The sequence below is a fragment of the Gavia stellata genome, chromosome 31, assembly GCF_030936135.1.
Source record: "Gavia stellata isolate bGavSte3 chromosome 31, bGavSte3.hap2, whole genome shotgun sequence".
NCBI lineage: Eukaryota > Metazoa > Chordata > Aves > Gaviiformes > Gaviidae > Gavia > Gavia stellata.
The window spans coordinates 3,350,208-3,370,198 of NC_082624.1; the positions used below are offsets into that span (position 1 = coordinate 3,350,208).

At 40.8% G+C, this 19,991-nt stretch overlaps 1 protein-coding gene across 1 annotated transcript in view; it reads right to left on the reverse strand.

The window, feature by feature from the left end:
* Positions 1-19,991, reverse strand: part of DOCK5 (dedicator of cytokinesis 5) — a 79,822-nt gene that overhangs the window by 407 nt on the left and 59,424 nt on the right. The window contains exons 35-51 of the mRNA XM_059831392.1: positions 19,358-19,514; positions 18,779-18,819; positions 18,586-18,676; positions 17,567-17,686; positions 16,680-16,769; positions 15,786-15,890; positions 14,308-14,449; positions 11,906-11,987; positions 11,618-11,702; positions 10,755-10,841; positions 10,119-10,295; positions 7,931-8,014; positions 7,006-7,143; positions 6,726-6,892; positions 5,753-5,930; positions 3,261-3,399; positions 1,665-1,780 (exon numbers count right to left, since the gene is read on the reverse strand). Of these exons, the coding sequence (XP_059687375.1) occupies positions 1,665-1,780; positions 3,261-3,399; positions 5,753-5,930; positions 6,726-6,892; positions 7,006-7,143; positions 7,931-8,014; positions 10,119-10,295; positions 10,755-10,841; positions 11,618-11,702; positions 11,906-11,987; positions 14,308-14,449; positions 15,786-15,890; positions 16,680-16,769; positions 17,567-17,686; positions 18,586-18,676; positions 18,779-18,819; positions 19,358-19,514 (1,999 nt within the window). The remainder of the gene's footprint in view (positions 1-1,664; positions 1,781-3,260; positions 3,400-5,752; positions 5,931-6,725; positions 6,893-7,005; positions 7,144-7,930; positions 8,015-10,118; positions 10,296-10,754; positions 10,842-11,617; positions 11,703-11,905; positions 11,988-14,307; positions 14,450-15,785; positions 15,891-16,679; positions 16,770-17,566; positions 17,687-18,585; positions 18,677-18,778; positions 18,820-19,357; positions 19,515-19,991) is intronic.

Genomic DNA, 19,991 nt, shown 5'->3' on the forward strand with positions numbered 1-19,991 from the left:
TCTTGTTTATCAGTAAAACAGCAATAAACCCATTTCCCCCAAGGCTTCAAAATTCAACTATTTTTATCTTGCTTGCTTGATGAGTTGCACCAAGCAGGGGCCAAAAGGATGTTAAATGCTTCCAAATCAGAATGGTACAACTAATGCTATAAAAGGGTAGCAAGTAAAGTTCTACTAAAGCGAGCCACAGCCTTCCTGCCCAGCACAGGGGCTTGCAGGGCGTTTCTTGTTCTTGCAGAAAACTGCACTAGTGGGTTCTTTAAAGTTGGGTCTCTGCTTGTTGTAAGGGGCATCCTGTAAACAAACGAGATGTGAAAGGCCAGGTGAACAAGTAGCTTGTGTGGGTCACCACTTGCTTACCCAAAAGTGCCAAGACTTCAGGACTATTTTAACTGAAGGAGGACAGAGTCAACTTTACAAGAACAACAAAGTAACAAAACCCTTCAGAAAATACTTTTACAATCTCTCTTTACAGCCCTTCAAATCCTTTTCATTTGGCTGCAAGCCAAGGTCAATGTTGCAAGCCAGAACATGTTAGTAATTAGTTTTCTTACAAGACTCAAGGGAATGAGGCTTTTTTATTAATCCTCTTGAACCAGTGACTCCCACAGCATCCCTAGAGCTGGCATATTTCCACCATTCACGCCACCCCCAGCACCTATACTGCCCCTTTTCAGAAGCACAGTCAGTTCCGACCAAATGAAGGGCAAAGTAGAAAACCTCCTATTTATTGCATGCTTCAAGGCTTTATGCCAGTGTCATATCTCTCTCTAACAGAATTAAGTGATCAGCTGTTTTGTTGTCTTCCCGTGCTGTCAGAAGTAACTATTTTAAGTGCGATCGTTCTTTAAATTCTTTTTGGTCAAATTCCAGTTCATCTCACTAAGGTACTCCATAAACCCTCCTTGCAAATTGGGCTGGGGAAGACATCCATCCCTTTCACAGTTACAAAAGGATGCTTTCTGTTGCCACGCATTGGTGAGCAATTACAGTCTCCTATCAGAAGCACCCACATTTCAGGGGCAAATGAAATGATTTGACACAATGACCAGAGTATTTGCACGTTAAATATCTGCAAGCCATTTGGAATCCCATAGCATAAAGAGAAACGTTAGTGATACGGCATAAAAAAGTGGCAATTTGATGTTCTTAGAAGGAAACCAACTTCATGAAAATGAGAAAAAGGCTGCAGCTAGGATGGTGATATAATACAGGCTGTTTTAAGTCACTAATGATGCATACCTTGAAAAATTAGATTCTTCTGAGCTGAGGACCCAAAAGGAGACATTTATCATTTCTGAAAAGTGTGTGATTTTTTTCCCTTCTTTTTCAGGACCAGATTACTGCGCTATTTTACGTTGATCATGTTTCTGAAACTTTTCAATCATTGTGCTTGTTTGTTTTCAATATATTTTCCCACCCCCCCACACACAGTTCGCCTAACCAAGGACAACACAACTCCCACTTGAATAAAAGGGATGGCACTTGATAGCCTTCTCTCGAACCAAAAAACTTTTTATTCTTTTGTGGTTTCAGGGAGTGAACCAGTAAAATGATTAGACAAGTTTCAAGTAGCACCACCCTAGAAGCAGCCTGGAAAATTCCACTGGTGTCTCTTTCTCAAAAGCTGTTTTCCAAAAAAATGTCAGCTCTCATTTCCTTACCTCCCCAGAATTCCTCGGGTTGCTATTCTCATAGGGTTTGCTTTTGGGCGGAGGTGGGGGTGGGGTGCTCTGTAAGCTAGCAGTTGCCAATCCATCAGCTTGCAATGAGGGAAAACCTAGAAGCAACAACAATAATAAGAAAAGACATTAAAGTAGGTGGAAAAGGAATGGGAAATGGGATTGACTATGCAGAATTTTAAGGGAGATTCATTTAGTAACTTGTGCTTTCGACCTGCTAACAGTTCTCTGCTTTAGCAGCTAAACCTGAATGGATATGTCAAAGCAGAGTCGCAGCTGTATCTCCCTTAAGTTCAAAATGCCCAGAAGAGTTCTATCTTCATCAAATGAATCTAAGCTTATGTGAAAAATGCATGCCTGAGAAAACAGAAAATTGAATCCATTATCACATCTGCAATGTTCAGTGGGGTTTCCTTTCAGCCTGGGCCTCAACCTGAGAACTCACTTTGATTTTAACTCCAGTTGATGGAGTAGATAAGTACCCAAACTTCAGAAGAATTCCTGGGAAGCTGTTCTGCTACTAATGGCAATTAAAACCGCTTGCTAAGTAAAAGAGTGAGGTTTCACATTCCTTTCACAGATCTTTCTTCATATAGTATTGCTGCATTTGTTTGTGTTCCTGGTTGTCTCCCTAGCCCGTCCCCCACCCTGATAGGTATTTTTTGGTTTTCATCCTCTCACAACAGTTTTATGCTAGTTTAGTTCATTATCTACACTGGATTCTGAATTTATATCCACATAAGAGGAAGGACAGTCAGGTCCTACATATGAACTTCTGTTCCTTTAAACAAAGAGCAGTAGAGTGAGAAATGCAACAGCAAGGAAGTTGTCAGTGGTGATACTACAGTTGTATTTTTACCTTAGCCACATTTATATGTTGCTTCAGAAACTACAGAGCTTACTGAATATGCAAGGATGGTAACTGTGCAAATTATTCATTTTGCTAATTCTTCAAGATAAATTCCTTCTCTTTCAGGTGTAACATTTATCAGCTGAGTTTCCAAGCTGCAGAGCAACTTCTCCTAAAACTTTCTGCCACGTGATGGGAGTTATTGTTCATTAATTAACAAAGCCTTCAGGGCTTGCCCAGGAAATTTAGCCATAGAGCTGATCAGAAATACCATGCTGGATCAATGCAGTTCCATCCAGTGAACACGCAGGAGATAATCCTCTAGTATGTGCTGTAACCATCTGACTTGATGCATTTACAAGGGTCTACATTGATTGCATGTGATGTTACCTTCAGGTTTAATATACCTTCCCACAAGTCAATACAGGAGAAAACAAGAAAGAAACTGAAAAAGATAAAAACTGTTCTCTGGAATTCATCTGATATACTAATTTTAACAAGTGATATGTAAGTTTCAAGTATGATCACGGTGCCTTTGATAACGCTGCCAAATTCTGTTATCTAACAAAGATGCCTACAAACATAAACAGCCCAGAGTCACTTTCTGTGAACTACTTCAGAGCAGTTCCTCCCTCCCCAGTGAGGTTACCTCAGCAAATATATAGTAATTCCTACTGCTGCAGGTACTGCCCTGAAGGACGTAGCGATTGCTCTGTAATAGAACTTACTTTGGGTTCTTGGGGTTTTGGGAGTGATGGGTGGTGGGCTGCAAGGCGTTGATTGCTGGAGTGAAGAACCCTGAAGCAAAGTCAGTCTGTTGTCTCCTAATTGAAGACTCTTTGGCCTTTGTGCTTTTCCTGACATGCCCTGGTTGAAACAAAGAGTAAACAAAACCTTTAGAAGTCAGCAAGGTTGCTGCACACGTATCAGGTAATCAGACCTGTCACAAAGGCATCAACATACTCCAGAAAAGCCATGCATAAGAGAGAAAGGTGCATTCAGGTGAAACGTAAGAGTGAAACCACTGCGCTGGCTAAGCCATGTCAAAAGGCATACACAGTGTTCCTATGACACATCCAGTTTTCTGTGGGAGCTTACTAACTGGGTGGCAATAGTAAACTGTTTTTAATGACCTCAGTGTATTAACTAGAAGGGAAGACGTCAGGCTGAAAAATTGCTGCATTTGACTAGCAGTTCTGTGAACAAATTTGGGGGGAAAAAAAAAGTCTTTCCAAGAAGAAAAAAAGATTAAATTCTGGGTGCAAGTCAGGACCGCTAGAATCACCCGGCTCCTTAGGGCTGTGAAACAAATCTATTTCAGGCTTTACAGAGCAAATCCCTTGCATCTGGGACTCGGCAGATGTTGTTCCAGCTCCTTCCAGTGTCACGCATGTCCTCTGTGCTCTTCACTCAAATCATGAGGCCATCTGAATATGGTCCCAGGAGTCCACTGCATTAATAGTATGGTTCTTTTAAATATTAGTTTATTGCTTTAGAGAGAAGGCTGTCACTTACACATGTAAGTAAACTCACGGGGCTATTTTAGAGATCAATTCTCCATCATTGAGCAGTTCAGTATTTCTCACTGCACAGAAGGGACCACACATTGGTGTACAGTGAATAAAAAACTTATAAAGACCAAAGCTGCTGGACATACAGCAAGCCTTTGGTTCCCTCTGGCTTTCTAGCTCCCAAGCAGCTTAGTCAAGAGCTGCATAAAATCAGTCTGCCCAATTCTTGTGCTACACTATGCAGCTATGGAACAGACCAGCTATAAAAAACGGCTTTCTCTGTACTTTGCAATGTTCTTAAGCATGAATATAACCCTTAACTGCTCAGTTGCTTCAGTAAGCTGATCACACATGTAATTTGACCTGAGAGATATGGGGGAAGAAGGAAGGGTGGGTGTTCTGTTTTGCATCTCTCAGCTCCCTGTAATGCAAAGTCTTGGACAGACATGCCTTACTGTCCTAGTGAACTGGTCGATACAAATGGGCTTTCTCCCAGATCTTTTCGCTCTAGTTTTACTTAATAAAGTGATCAGCAGCTGACATCGCAGTTTGCGGGTTAAACCCATTTAATTCAACGGCAGCTTTTCCAGCGGCAGAGGGCCAGGCCTCCTGAACCACTAATATTTACAACCCCAGATTCTCCTCTTGAGTGGAAAGCCTGTCAATACCAAATGACATGATCCTAGAACCACAGTTCCCCTTTTTAAAATTTTCTGCAGACTCCAAGTGCTGGCAGCATCACTCAGATTTGATGAGAATTCCTGAACATATAGCAGCATAACCAGTTCCTGCCAGATCCAGCTGAGATCTTGGGAGAGACAGGAAAATAGAAGAACTCGTGTTTTCTCATTATTTATGCAGCCTGTGTTAAGTCAAATTAGTATCACTGAGCCACCAGCTTAAATACTCAGATGCCTAATTATCGCATACTCTCTGACAGTGTAACGTAGTCTTTGCATAAATCAGGATAATACTCCAAGGTCATACAACTCTACTTTTGGGCTGAAACTTAGCCGTTTATATTAGGTGATCATTCTGAATCCCACTGTCAACTTTAAAGCCTAACAGTCTCCAATATATTCCTCATTACAACACTCCTGTGGGGGTATAGATTCTCTTCTATTCCTCTTTTGCAAATAATTTGCTCAAGGAGTAAACACTCCTGCCCTCACGCAGGAGGTCTGGAGCAGAGTAGACTGGGAGAACCAGTTTTTCAAAGTCCCAAGCTGGTGACCTAACTACCAGACCATCTTTTTTCAACTCCCCAATCTATCAAACTGATCTTCCCCTTGCGGTACATTTGATTTGTGCAGTGATGTTGACTGATAGCAGCTGAACATCTGGCTTGCCAGCCGGATTTTTGAGTGGGCTAGCAGTATCTGCTTGCTCCAACAAAAACAGAACAATTCTACATTGTGCATCACACAGTCCTCCGCTCCTACAAGAAATGAGGGCACTGAGCACCTAGATGAAACATCAGTGCCTCATGCTTCCAGTCTGTACCTTAAGCCAAACTGCCGTTCGGTCTGTGACACAAGTTTTCCAAATAAAAAAGCACGAATTACTCAGATGACCAAGGCTTTTGGTATTTGAACCCCTCCCACTATATAATGAAGTTCCCAATGACAAGCATGGCTGAAAGCAACGGAAGCACTAAAATCTCCTGCTGTTGATTTTATTATTATTATTATTACGATTATTATTTTTACCATTTTGGAACTCAGTTCCGTTTCTGGCTCCTTCTCTACAATAACCTGAGACTTGCTAATACTCCAGTCCTTCCGCTTGAGTTTGCTAATCCGGTTATCACCATCATCTTTCATGGGCAGTTCCTCAGCTCTGGAAGCTGTTGATATTCTTCTCTCCAAGAGAGGCTCCAGAATAGACCTGCAGCCCACACCAAAAGAGTGAAAAAACATGAAACATTAGTCCATCCAACATTGAAAGCGCTGTCTGTTAAAAAGCTGTCATCTCTTAGTTTGCATAAGAGATTGTTTTCAAAAACTGAATTATGACCATGGAATTTTCAGTGACATTTGTGCTCCTAAGTTACCCTAGTAATTCTGAGTATTATGTCTTATGTACAAAATAAAGTGTGATCTACTTGCAGAGGGAGTCAGACCTGCATTTTTATGCTGAAGCCTGCCACCGAGCCTGCTATGTGACCTTCAGCAAATCACCTAGACTCCCTGGTTATTAAAGATGCAAACCAGACGTACAGAGAAGTAACATCAGGAAATGTTTCCATGTGTGGCAGCTCCTTTTAATGCCATGTATGTAGCTGCAAACAAGTAAGTGGAACAAGTACCATATGACTACGCACCTCTTTTGCAGACCATGTCAAACTAAATTACCTTGTGTCTTACACTTCTGTTTTCCAGCATTCCTGGGAAACAGAAATAGTGTGCATCTGAAATACACTGCCTCCATCCCTCTTCAGTATCACGTAGATAATTGGGACTCCAGAGACAGACAGTCATGGGTTCAATTCCCAGAACTATCCCTAGCTGTGCTTCAAACTCCCTATCTACAAAATGGAATACAACATTGGCCTCCATTTAAAGTTTTAAATGCGTAGGTATTACTATTGTGTATGGAATAAATCTTCATTTTAAGAGTAACTAATTCCGGCAAAAGCATATTCTCACTCTTGTAAATCACATGTAAAGGCTGATTACTAACCCATCTGAACCTGGTCTGGAGGAAGTGCTATCAGATGACGTGGAAGATGTAGAGACCACAGAAGACGCCACAGATGTGACAGAGAGCCGCCTCAGCGTGGAAGACATGATATAGGGCAACACGACAGAGCCTGACCTGCTCTGTTTCCTTTCGGTGAGGGAGGGAGGCTGCAGACAAACACACTCCTGATAAATCATGCAACACGAACTCACTCAACAAGTGGGAAAGGGGAGAGTTGTGTTTCTTTAAGGCAAAAGCCTAAACAACCAGCTACGCTTACCAAAGTTATCACACCATACTGCTTCTCCACCTTCTTCTTCAGGTCTTTGAAACAGGCTGTCAGTCTATCATGTAGAGGCTTCAGCTGTTCTGTCAGCTTCTCACCATGAATCCTAATCCCTTCTGCCAACAACGGCATCTGAAAGGAACAAAATTAAGCTACGAAAGGACAAATCAGCTCTCCTGCTCCAGGAAGGAAATTTTATGCATGTTATACATCTCAGATACACTCAAAAGGACTAAAATCAATGTCTTAAGTTTGCAGAGGCAAAAAAATAAAAAAGCAATCATACAGTAAGGAAGCTCAGCTGCTGACTCATAACTTGTGACACTGTAGTAACTTGACTGCTTGTTTGAGCTCCATGTGTTCAAGAAACATGAACACCTTCCCCCCATCTATACCTATGGTTCCCTCTTTGCTACCCAGATTCCATATTCTGCTTTGGAAAACACAGCATGTTAAATGTTGGAGTATCACCTGAGCCCCCAAAGCTGTATGATTGTGAGGAAGCTTTAACTGGGCTCTGGTGTGTGGAAATATGTAAAAACTGGTCTGCAAGGACGCAATTTGAATTACAAGAAAACAGAGCAATTTTTCATTGCTCTGCAGGTTGAAATAGACAACTTTCAATGGTCAGACTGACAAAACATCAGGTCTGATGATTTCATGAAAAGGTAGCAGATATTCTGTTACACTCATGAGGGAAAAATCTATGCCATGTTGGCAAATATTTCAGAATAACATTTCAGAGCAACACAAGGTACATGAAACATTCTAGGCCACAATTTTGGAATACAGCAGTTGCCTTAAAATAAAACACACATATCCAGATTGTTCTTATAGCATTTATCTCTCCAAAACAGTGATGCTGGAAAAATCATCCACCCTCACACATAGCACTTCCCAGTCTTTCCCAATACGATACCTGTAGAGCAATTAGTTGCTTCAGCAGTTCAATTTTATCTTGATCTTCAGGATGTTCTTGAAGATACTTCTCTGTGAAAAAGGCCTGAAAGCAAAGAGAAAAGATGATACAGACACTACATTGCTTTCACAGCTAACTCTAACTCTGAGTGAAAGATTCCTGTACTTTAAAAGCAATTAATTGGCATTATTCCTCATAGCAAAGTTTGTGTTTAATACCTCCCTGCCACAAAGCTGAGGGACAAAGTATCATTTGTTGAGAACTGGGAAGAAAAGAGACTTTTTTTGTAAAAAACCCCTCAAATTTTACTATTTTTTCAGTGAACACTGACATGTAAAAAAAAAAAAAATTACTTCATCAGAAGGGTATTCTTCAATTCCAATTCCCTTCTCATAAAACAGTATTGATTTGAATGACCAAGGTTACATTACTTGTCGCTCAAATGCAAGTAGTAGATCCAGTCTCTGAGTTCTCACTCCAAAAAGTCTCTTTCATTTTTAGCATTCAGTGACCGACAGTACACAATGACATGCAAACAACCTCAGCTGCAGAAAGGGGAACAGGGCATCTCCTGCCTCCAATTTCCTTAAGCTCTATGATTTAAGCCCTTAAGTCCAACATTTTCACATGGGGCTTGTTACGAAGATTCAGTAGAAGTAAAGACTCTATTGAGAGTTTGACTCACAGTTTGATTCAACAAAGCACCTTTAGTCTGCACTTCTTATGTGTTTACCTTTAATCAACAGAATCTGGTATCGGTTTAAAGTTGAACAAACACGAGTACACTTTCCTGGACCGAAGCCTTAAAATCGTGCCAACTGACATTACGCGCTACAGTGTATTGCACCGAAATGTATTGCAATTCCTGGTCAGAAGAATTTAATTTTTCTTTTTCCTAGATAAAATCCCTAATAATTTTTCATTTGGTTTTAAAACACGTCTCCGATCTATTTCAGCCTCTGCATATACTTCTTAGTTCTGCATTCCATTAACTGGACTGTATGTACAAGTGTTTATAGGCCTAGTGGTATGATTCTGAAAAAGGCTGATGTCAAGAGGAGGTTAGCCTGTGAAAGGACTGCCGGGTAGGTCCCAGCAGATTTTTCTTGAAAGTGTTTAATTATTGCAAGAAGAAAGCGCATGTTAAAAAAGCAGACTTTGGCTTTTGGCTACAATGAAACAATTAAAACTCAAGATTTTAGCCGCCCACAAAAGCCAAGTGTTCTGTACTGATCTTCAGTTGAAATAGGAAAATATGAACCAGAAATGAGTATTTCCAGATGTGGTTACAGATACTTTGTGTTTCCTAGTTTTAACTGCTTTCCCACTTTCGTAATTCTAAACTTTATGTCAACCTTAATTCATAAAATTGGAGGATTTAGGGCCAAATTCAGCCTTGGCAAAGTATGCAACTCCTCTGGAATCAGCAGAGTTAGACCCCAGATAAATCAGACCTTCTCCCATTTAACTTTTGCACTTCATTTCATGTGACTGGAACACATCTGAGAAGAATTAAATGTGTTTTAACACCATCCATTCAGTTTATCGAAATAAGCAATATATTTTGTGCTGGCAATACCATCATTAGATACCGGGAATAAACAGCTTAAGTTAAACATCACATAAAAGGAAGAACATACACTGATCAACTGAATAAACTAAAGTCAAATGAATAAACCTGGATAGGAAATACTGCTTTTTTTCTGAAATACATGCTCTTTGCTGCAAACTCCAAACACAGATTATCTGCTGGAAAGAGAAATCCTCATTTGCCTTACCATTCCATACTGATACAGAGGAGAAAAGTTAGCTCTTTGGCTTTTCTTCGTTATTTGCACCGTTCATTGGGCTGACCAAGCACCTCAATGCCCCCACGAGGTAGGATCATGTTATTATCACCACTGTACATGAGGCCCAGAAGAGCTGGATCATTCATCTCTGTGGCAATGCACAGCACTAAAACTAAACACTAAAGATGTGGGGGTCTTGCACCTTGCAGTCTAGTGAAAAATCTCTTATCTTTGTTCTTTTCTCCACCTCTTTGAGCTCTGAACACACAGATACAGCTACAGAATGCACTATGTCTGAGTAATATCTGGAAACTGAACTTGAATCTCCCATGTTTCAATCCAGGTCTTCAACATTGCAGAGGTCAACAGACTGAGCTAGAGATAAATGTGAAAAAGACCTTTTCATAGTTGGTATATCCCCCCATGACCGCTGGGTCCACAATCCCATTCAGGAGCATAGAGAGAGGATGTACAGGAAGACTCCGGTCCCAGACATGCTGTTGGACAATGTTGCTGATTTTCTCATTGGTTAGCTCCATCGTTTCTATGGCGTTCTCCAAGGGGCTGACCTCTTCCTGATGGAAAGAAGAGATGGAATAAACCTTCATTCACCTCCACTGAAATAACTCCTCGTATATGCACGGCAGCCCAATAGTTTCCAGCAGAGGATTTAGAACCCCCTGTGCTACCTATCTTGCCATTCAGAAGTAAGTGCAAGAATGATCTTATACCTTAACCTGAAGGAACAACAGTTCAGGACCCAGCTGCTGACTGTGGAGTATGTTACAGAACTAACTGCTCTCCCAAGCATTATACCGTCAACGCAGAGCTTTGCTGCCTTGTGTAGAGCTGTCCGCAGAATGGCATAAAAAGACAAGCACATCAAAGATGATGCACATTTGCTTTGATCTGAAGCAGAAGTTACTGGTGTGCCACATCCAACAGCGGAAGGACTAATAGTCCTAACTGTTGCAAGATTCTTTACTTCAAGACAGATTGGAGGGGATGAGACCCAGCCCACATGCAGAACTCACCGTTGCAATCTGTTTGACTTCAAACCACTTGAGGATGCCTGGAAACGAATATGCTGTCGTGTAGGTTGTCCTTTCTATCCACATATTCTAGTTAGAGAAGGAAAAAATTCCAAGACGTAAAGAAAATATTGGTCTTGCAATTCAACGCTCTTCTGCAGTAGAGCGTGGAACCAGGCTTCCGGCACTAGCTGGCAGGACTTACACAATGACTTTCACCGTCACTAACTGGGATGGAACCCAGGGTTTTTGGCAACAATACCCCTCTACTATTTAAACAGTATCAACACTAGCAGCACTAGGCCGTTATCCTCTATGTGGACCACTATTAGCAGGACTGCAATTATGGCATGTATAGCCAGAGTTATATGCAACATGCCCAAGCACTACACAGTATGCCTCATAAGCAGCAAGGAAACATGCTGTTACACTACACTCGAGGCTCAGTCTCCACTGCAGATCTTAAAAGTTGGCCTGAAGCTGAGCTGATCCTTCATGGTTAAAGGCTGGCCTCCTTAAAGACAGCTACATCATCCACAATCTACCAGACACACAGCTGCACTCTGTAGGAAGCTGCAGTTAGACAGCACAATATTTATGGATCCTAGATCAAGGATTTTGACCATTACAACTTCAGCTATGGAGCCCTTGACTTTATCACATTGGCTTTATGTAAAGATTGCAATGCAAAGTGCAGGCCTTTGCTTCGCCTACATTTTAATAGAAAAACTCCATTGCAACAGGTGGAGGAAAAAAATTATGACACTGCTGTTCAAAATGCCACTGACAAAATAAATAAATGCATAGAACCGTCTTCTCATAGCACGTACACCCAAGCCAGCTGGCATCAAAAGCAAAGGACTCACAGCAAACTCGTTGTCTGGATCTTTTTCTCCTTTCCTGACTGGTCGGGAGTGCGTGAACTGCTGTACCTCGTTTGCTCTGTAGTAGCTAGAAAGAAGCAGAGTAAATGGTGAGTTTTCTCACCTCCCATCCTCCTTACATAAATGTTGTTCTGTTTCCTTTCAAAAACAACCAAGATTAAACTGGACTGTGAAACAAATTTACACAAGACATAAAGGCACTCCACCTTATGCCAAGGCTAGCTGAGAAAAACACAGAGGAAATGTTGAGGGAAAAGGAAAAGAAATTACTTTAAGATCTGTTCAGGAACAGGTTTATCTTTATAATTAGGTGGCAGGTTCATCACAGGCTTCACAATAAAGCACTGCACATCTGAGCAGCTATAGTTAAGGATGAAAAACTATGAATCCTTTTGGGAAAACAGGAGAGGAAGAGGAATACCCTTCTTGTTTTCATCAAATGTCAGACTCCTCAACAATTCCCTGTGCTCTTGTCATGTTTGACGAAAAATACTTAGTAGTTCATCAGCAATCACAGGCGTGATACTGCTTCTTGTAATTTGTATGCTATTCATGAACTAAAAGCCCAAAAATATAAGGGCTGTACAAATACTTCCAACTATTAAAATTCTCTGGTGAAATGCTTCAGAAGCCTGGGTGCTACTGATTTCTACTTTGAGGACAAGAAAACAAGATTCTGCACTAGGTTCTGTAACGGATGCATCTGCCTCTTCTCTCTCCCCCACTGCCCCACGGTTATTTGTCAGATTCTTCCAGTACAGTGAAGGTGCCCCTCCCTCCCAATTTTTAAGAGCAATAAAGCTAACTGAAGAAAGCAGGCTGTTTTTAATCAGTGAGTATCTAGTTCATCTTCAGCTTTTGTACCTGTGAACCACGACAGAAATGAAAACAGAAAGTCAGTAATAGTATCCCCAAGCACAGCAGCTTACAGTGTTGTTCCTCCAGAGTTCTAAGGACTGTACTGAAGGCTTTACAGAAGTAAAAACCTGTACGGAAAAGGAAAGCATAAACAAATTGACCCACATTAATAGATTATTGCTGTGAATCACCTGCCAATTGCACTCTGAAGCGGCAATGTTTTACTGGTGGGTAGGGTAGCCCCATACATCCTTTATTTCACTGAGGTAGCTCTAAACAGTGTTTTGAAAGCAAAGGCAAGGTCATTCTGCCTGCACTGAAGAGCCAGATGGATACTAGCCAAATTTGAACCCAAAACCGCAGAGCCACATTAGATCAAGCACTGAGCCCAAGCTAATACATTCTTTCTCTCAGGAGGGCTTATTAGCTTGGGCTTCATGCCATGCTAAGCATGCTATACAGCTTCTAGTGCAGAACCGGTGGAAGACTAGCCTGTATAGCTGTGTAGGCTTGCCCTGAGACTGTGCACAGCTCACTTAGTATCTCCAGTACACTATTATGAAACAACCAAAGGAAGAACAAGGCATTTTAGCATAAAAGAGCGAGGAAACAGATTCTAAGCAAAAGTAAAAAAGAGCCTGAGACAAAGGAGGTTAAAAAAGCATGAAATTAAAACAAACTACAGAACCATCAACCCCTGCCTAACACAACAGTGATTTGGGCACTCAAACTCCTCATCTTTTCAGAAGGTGTTTGTAAGAGTCCGAGAAGAACCTGTACCAAATCCAAGCTATGCAGCTGCTCCCCTTTACAATGGGGCTATGCCAAAGACCCGGAACCAAACACCCCCAAACTTTTGGAAGAGTTCAGATCTGGATCCAAATTTTGCAGTTCAGGTTCATCTTGAGCCAAAAACATTAGAACAAACACAAACAGATGCAAAGGAAGTAACTGAAACAAAGCAGCAATAGAAGAGGCATTTTTTGATACCAAGTTTGGTCTTGAATGAATTTTAATTTCCTATGTGGATTTAGTGCTTGGCAGGCTTATTGCAAGGGAAGCATCTGGTATCACTGCTTGAGTTGTGCCTCTGTACGCAGACTTTTAAGGCCAAAACGGACCATCAGATTCTCTAGTCTGGCCTGTATAGCACAGGCCAGAAGCCCACTAACTTGGTTTTTACTGATGTACATCTTCCAGGAGCACATCTGCTATCAGCTGGAAGTCACAAACAAGAATCTGAGGCATCTTCACTAAGTTGCACTTGGTCATACTCACAATTAAGAGAAAGAGGATCTTAAGCCTAGTGGTGTGCTGTGTCACACAGTTTGGAGTTCCATCAGCATAAAGAAAAATGAAATAAAAAAGAAGGGCTGTTTACCCAAAAACTTTCATCAACATAAATAATCACTTTACACTTCTTACAAAGTGACTTGTAGGGGAAAAAAAGCAAAAACCATCCACTTCATAAATGCTATTTAACTGCAAGCAAGAAGAGAGCATACTTCCACTTTCTTTATATCCTACTTTCACTGCCTGTATTTTACCTCTTTCACCTAGAATTCACAATCTGTTAAGGTTTCATCCTAACAGTAACTCGTTTAACTCTGACAGTATCAAGCCGTCTCTCTTTTTCAATACGTTTAAGTTTGCTACTGCAATTCTGGATAGTCTTATTTTCATGCCCAGTGCCTGCCTTCAAAGTTCCCCTGGAGCAGGAAGTTCCTTGCTTATTACTGTTGTTTAAAAATTCTCTTATTCTAGGAAAGAGGCAGATCTTGAATGTGCCAAAACGTATTAGAACCAAAAGATACACTGTTTAGGAGAAGACTTGATCTCTTCTCCTGGAGGGGCAGTGCTGGTCATCTTCTCAGCACTAGGAAACTGGGTCAATAGCTTCAGGTTGAAGTCCTCCCTTCGTTCATACTCTTTGCCACGGTAGATAAAGATTTTATTCTGTGGGTAGCAGAAGAAACAGAGAATTAACACTAAACAAAGCAATGAGAAAGAGCTTTCCAAACACATGCCGAGTAGTCTCAGAGGTATAGTTTATACGAAGGGTTGTCTCCTAGCTTAACAGACCGTCAGAACACTCGAGAGAAGAAATGCAGGCTGGAGTGACAACTCTCAGAAGCAAGGCCCTGCAATGGCATCCTCATACTTGTCTAGAAAATTCATTGTTCGACATACAAGTGTTATTGAACATGTTCATGCTTTCTAGCACTCTAAGAACTCACACATCCAACACATGAAATCTCAGTCCAGGGACTGATTTTAAGTAAGAGAATACGTGTCCCAAAAGTTCTTTAATGCAAGAACTGCATGCTCCTTGCCAGACCACTTTTGTTACAAGTTAACTGAGGGATCTCTCTATGCACAGACACGAGTTTTACCTCCGGTCCATTCCTGACTCTCTTCAGCTACCATTAACGAAATGGCCAGCTATGGCAGTTTTGCACTACAGATTTAACAGCAGATCATGGCCAATTATTTTTCCAAACTGGCCATGAAGCAGCGGTGGTTTCTGGAAGGGACAGATTCAAAAACATGACCTGGAGGTGAAAGCCTTCTATGCCATCCAGTTCCACAGTCCTAAGTTAACATTTTTCTTTATTATTAAGCTTGGCTTCCATTTAAGGCCAGCAACTTCAAACAACTCCAGCCTGAAAATGTAAAATGTTCCTTAATTTTAACTAATAGTTGGGAATATTTTCTAGTATGTTGCACCCTGCCCATCTGACTCACTTTGGCTAGATTCTTGTATTATAGCTAGCATAGATCCAGCAATGCTTAGCAGCACATCTCAAACAGGAAGCATCTTTGCATTTTAATCCTGTGTGGGACAGACTCTCACTAATTTGCTTGAGCACTGAAATGCTTCAAGTTCTGAAAATTAGGTTGATTCAGGCTGAAAAGCAATGGGTTGAATTCTTTACAAGCTAAACATTTTCTAACGGCAACAATCATATTTCTGAGGAAGTGTAGAGGGCACAAATACAAAAGGTAGATTCTGTTTAAGTCCATATAAGAACATACCAATCATCTAACAAACCCTGTTGCAACACACTAACTTTATTAAAGCTGTTAACACAAAAAAAAAAAAAAAAAATCTGGTTTTTTATTCGTCTCCTTTTACATGCTGAAATGCTTTGAAATACTTAAGGGATTTAGATCTCTCAGTGTCATTCAAAGCAAAAGGAGTTTGGTATCTGAATTTTCTTGGAAGCTCTGCAGAAGCTGTGACTGTTAGGGTACCCACCACTCCAGCACTTGAGTGCTGAACAATTCTTACCCGGAGGAAAGAGGGGAAACCTTGACCATAGTATCCAACAGCAAAGTACTCTGGTTGAGGTCTCATTGCCTTCATAATATTCTCATAAAAAGTAGCTCGTTTTTTCTGAAAAAGAAAGTCATCAGCATTTGCACTTCGGAGGATTCAAGGACAGTGCCAGACTGTAGCTCACATTCCCAGTGACAATTCCTGATCTATTAGTTCTCCCCTACAGAATACTTTTTACAATTGTTTTTTTGATACACTATCTCATACTTATCCATTTACTTGGTTAAATATTTGATTTGTCTGGGCCAGAATCAACTTCATTTCCTGGTTTGCAGACATGAGAACAATGCCATGTTTTTTAGGATTCCAGAAGGATACTTGAAATCCTTAACTATTGCAACACAGATTAAAAATAAATATGTTCTGAAACTGAGCAGACACAAATGGTGACAAATGTCAGAGAACTGGCAGAAATAAAACTGGGCAGATGATTCTCATATGAAAGAACATAAAGACCATCTGGTTACATCTTTAACCACCAAAAAACATAATTCAGAACCAAGATGATTCTATAATTCTGTTTTCATACACAGTAGTTTTATCACAGAAATAACAAGGTGATAAGCTTTATGAAGCCTGAAAATACACCACGCAAATGTTACCTTATTTGATTAACACTAAGAATGCTAAACATCTGCATATGGTATTGTCATGCTAATTACAAGGTCAAAAGCACACTCTTTAAAAAATTATGAAAACGTTCTTCTAATATTAAGCTTTACAAAACCATGGGGGTTATGTTGGTTTGTTTGTCTTTAATGTAACTGTATTTTGGGCTTATCCTGCTCAACAATATCAAGCAGTCAGCAGCCTGCTGAAAATGGAGGGGGAAAAAAAAAATCTTACCAGGAGATTACCAAGTCCCTCATAATCAAAGACCTTGTTTTCATACATGTCGGCCAACTCTTTGCTTAGTTGAATGGCTTTTTCCCACATCTCCATGGAGGGTGAAGGGAGGCAGGTGGGGGAAGAAGAGCACAACCAAAATAAAAGACTCAGTTAAAAGCATTCATTACCACAGACAGGTAAACAAAAAATTCAGCCGATTTTAATTCAGACAGTGCTTTAATGCACTGCCAACTTTCTCTTAGACTCCATGCTGTATATTTTTTGCAATAATTATTGTAGTCACACAGCTCTTTTGATTGTAGATCTGAAAGTGATTTACAAAGCAAGGTTTCTGTTGTTACTCCTGATAGGGAAAACTGAGGCACAAAGAGGTGGAAGGACATGTCCAAACAGCAAACTAGAGAAGCCCAAGTCGTCTCCTCCTACACTAATACTTCATCCCCTGCATCAGGCTTCCTTGGGTTTGCCTCATTTAGCCCTGGTAGAACCATCTATCCAAGTGCAATTAACACAAGTTCAGCATCAGCCAGACAAGCCATACTTACTGCAATGCAAAAACCTGACAACAGCCGTTACCCAGAAAAAGAAAGGAAAGCACCTCTAGTTTTCCCATCTACCCAGTACTGTCAACAGGGTTAGTTTTTCAGACACTCTTTGACTAACAAGGAAATAGAAGGATTCAAATATCACCAGGACAAATAGATATCCTGCTCGTGCCAGCACTGTAGTGTCTATTAAAAAGCCAGGCCTAAACACCAAAGGCTTGTTATGGAATCATGTCTGCTTTTAACAGAAGCTGTTTTAACAACTTCTGCCAGCTACATTCACATTCACCAAGCCAAGTATTTACCAGTGAACTGTAGGAACACTGCAGAGACACTCACTTTGCCCCTGTCAAAGAAGGAGATGATTTCTTGGTAGAGTTTTTCCTTGAGTTCCTGTTGTGAGTAGACGTAGTAGCTGTCCCTCTGCAGCAGATGAGGGACACACGGCTTCTCGGACCACTAGTACAGAGGAAGAAAAGGCAAAGTTGAAAGAACTGGAATATTTTCAGATTAACAAATCCTTACAGTGGACAGACTCACCTTCTGCAGGGATGCATTCAAGACAAATCCATCATCAATGCAAAGGAAGAGTGATACAAGCTGAGCTGGTTGACTAATGTAAGCTAGGAATGCACGCACAAACACTGCATCTCAGCAGCATGGTTAGAATAACAAGTAGCAGTACACAGGAACTTCTTAAACCACTCCAGCCAGCTGCTCAGAAAAACATCTGATTATGCTCTCTCACTACACCTATAAGCCAGCCAGAGAGCTTCAGTTATGTGCAAATTTTTTTCTAATTAAAAATTAATTTCAAATCAGTTTAAGAATTCATCTGAACTTGTACAATTTTTTTAGTCATATTTAAAAATCACTTTAAAATGTTAATACAAGTCTAATTAATTTAACTGCAAAACTGGTGCGATTTTTGGCTTAAGGTCTTATGCTGAGACACTAAGTGAATGTGTATGCTTTATTAATCTGTGGAAGAAATTAAGAGGTTGACTTAAATCCAAATTAAGATGGCTTAGGCTAATGCATTTTACACTGTTCACACAGCAGTGGAAAAAAACTGTACTATGACCCCGAACATGGACATTCTTTCCCAGCTCACTACAGCACTCTGTTTCACCAAGAGTATGTAACAAATTGATGCTAATAGCACTTTTGCTTTCATCCATTTAGCTGCTGTGCAATTTGCAAAATTGTGAAGCTCCTTTATGACCACTGGAACCTAGGTAATGCAAAGTCACATAAAAAAAAAAAGAAAAAAGTGAATTGTTTATTCTGAGCAGTTCACACTTCATTTAAAACCCATACCCTGACAGTGGAAACTAAAATTGGCTTTAGTGTAATACCTGGAGCAACTCCGCATGGAGGAGGAGAGTGTATGCTGCCTCTGTGAAGTTCTCACAGTCTGTGTGCAGGTCCCGGAGTTTATATAGATACCTAAATAAACGAAAAGCAATTGTTACTTGATGTGAAGGACTCCTGTATCAGTGTACAGAACACGAAGGCTTCTATACAGGTTTATGGAGGGGAACAGCCTACCTGATATAAATGTCCTCTCGTTTCTTCTCCTTATAAAAATTCTGCCAAGAATAGAAAAAACGTCAAACTTTTACAATGTAAAGCGCCATGCATTTGCATAACCATCTCTAGACAAGTAACTTAAGCATCAGTTTTAGGTATTTCAGAGGTCTTTGCTGTCATTTTGCATACTTAGGTGCATATATCCCTGCAATCATCATAAGGTGGGGCTACTATCACCTCTGGAAAAGGGGTAAGTCAAAGAGAGAAAGTGATTTGTCCCAAGTTATACAGGCTCTTTGCAGTGGAACAGGGACTTAAGCCCGCATTTCTCAAGCTATCAGTGAGCCATCTTTCCTGCCTGTATTTCAGGGCTTCAGACTGCCGTGTAGACAAGAACCAGCTGTGTGACTTGATTTTGAACTGTACGTCTTTCTGTGTTTTATAGCTGTCAATAGCTGGTAGCCTGATTTAGGCCCATCGTTAACCAGAAATGGCATAAAGAATTACTGAAAATCCTACAAAAAAAAAATCCTTCAGAATCCACAAAAGCCAGGTCAGTAAAGAAGCACCCATATCCAAATCCAGCCCTCCTCATACCAGCACATTGACAGTGCAGCTCATGCGGTTCTCCTTGCTTTCATCATGCATGATCGTCCTGTAGTCCAGCAGGTTCTCTAGCAGGCTGCTGACCAGCAAAGCAAACACTTCTCCAGAAGCAGACAGATATTTATGCTTCCGACAGTGCTCCAGGAGGCTGCAGATATACCCAGAGAGATGGAAGGGACTACTCAGTTACGGTTCTCAGCAGTGGTAAGTAGAACTTCAGCGTAAATTACCCAAACAGCCACCCCACTAACAGAGTCAAATCCGTTTGCAGAACAGCACACCACACCCACAGACCTGAGATACCAAAGTCAGGCAGATCAAAGCCTGCCTTGTTGATCAAAAACCTGAGTTCTACTCTTAGCGCTAAAAGAAGGCTCTGACTTTGCTTTACCGCTGAGCCTGCTGTTCTCAAGTTTTTCCACTTACAACCCCCTTGCCAGTTTGGCACCTGCCTCTAGGCTTTCATCTCCAAGTTTAGGGTAATTGTGCAAGTTGCTGCTCCAGAATAAAAGCATGATTTTAAGGCAATCAGTCTGAGAATACTCATATAGCATTAAGATCACTGTCAACTGCACTGTCTCTCTATTCACTGGAGTCATGAATTACGGTTTCTTTGCATTAGAAA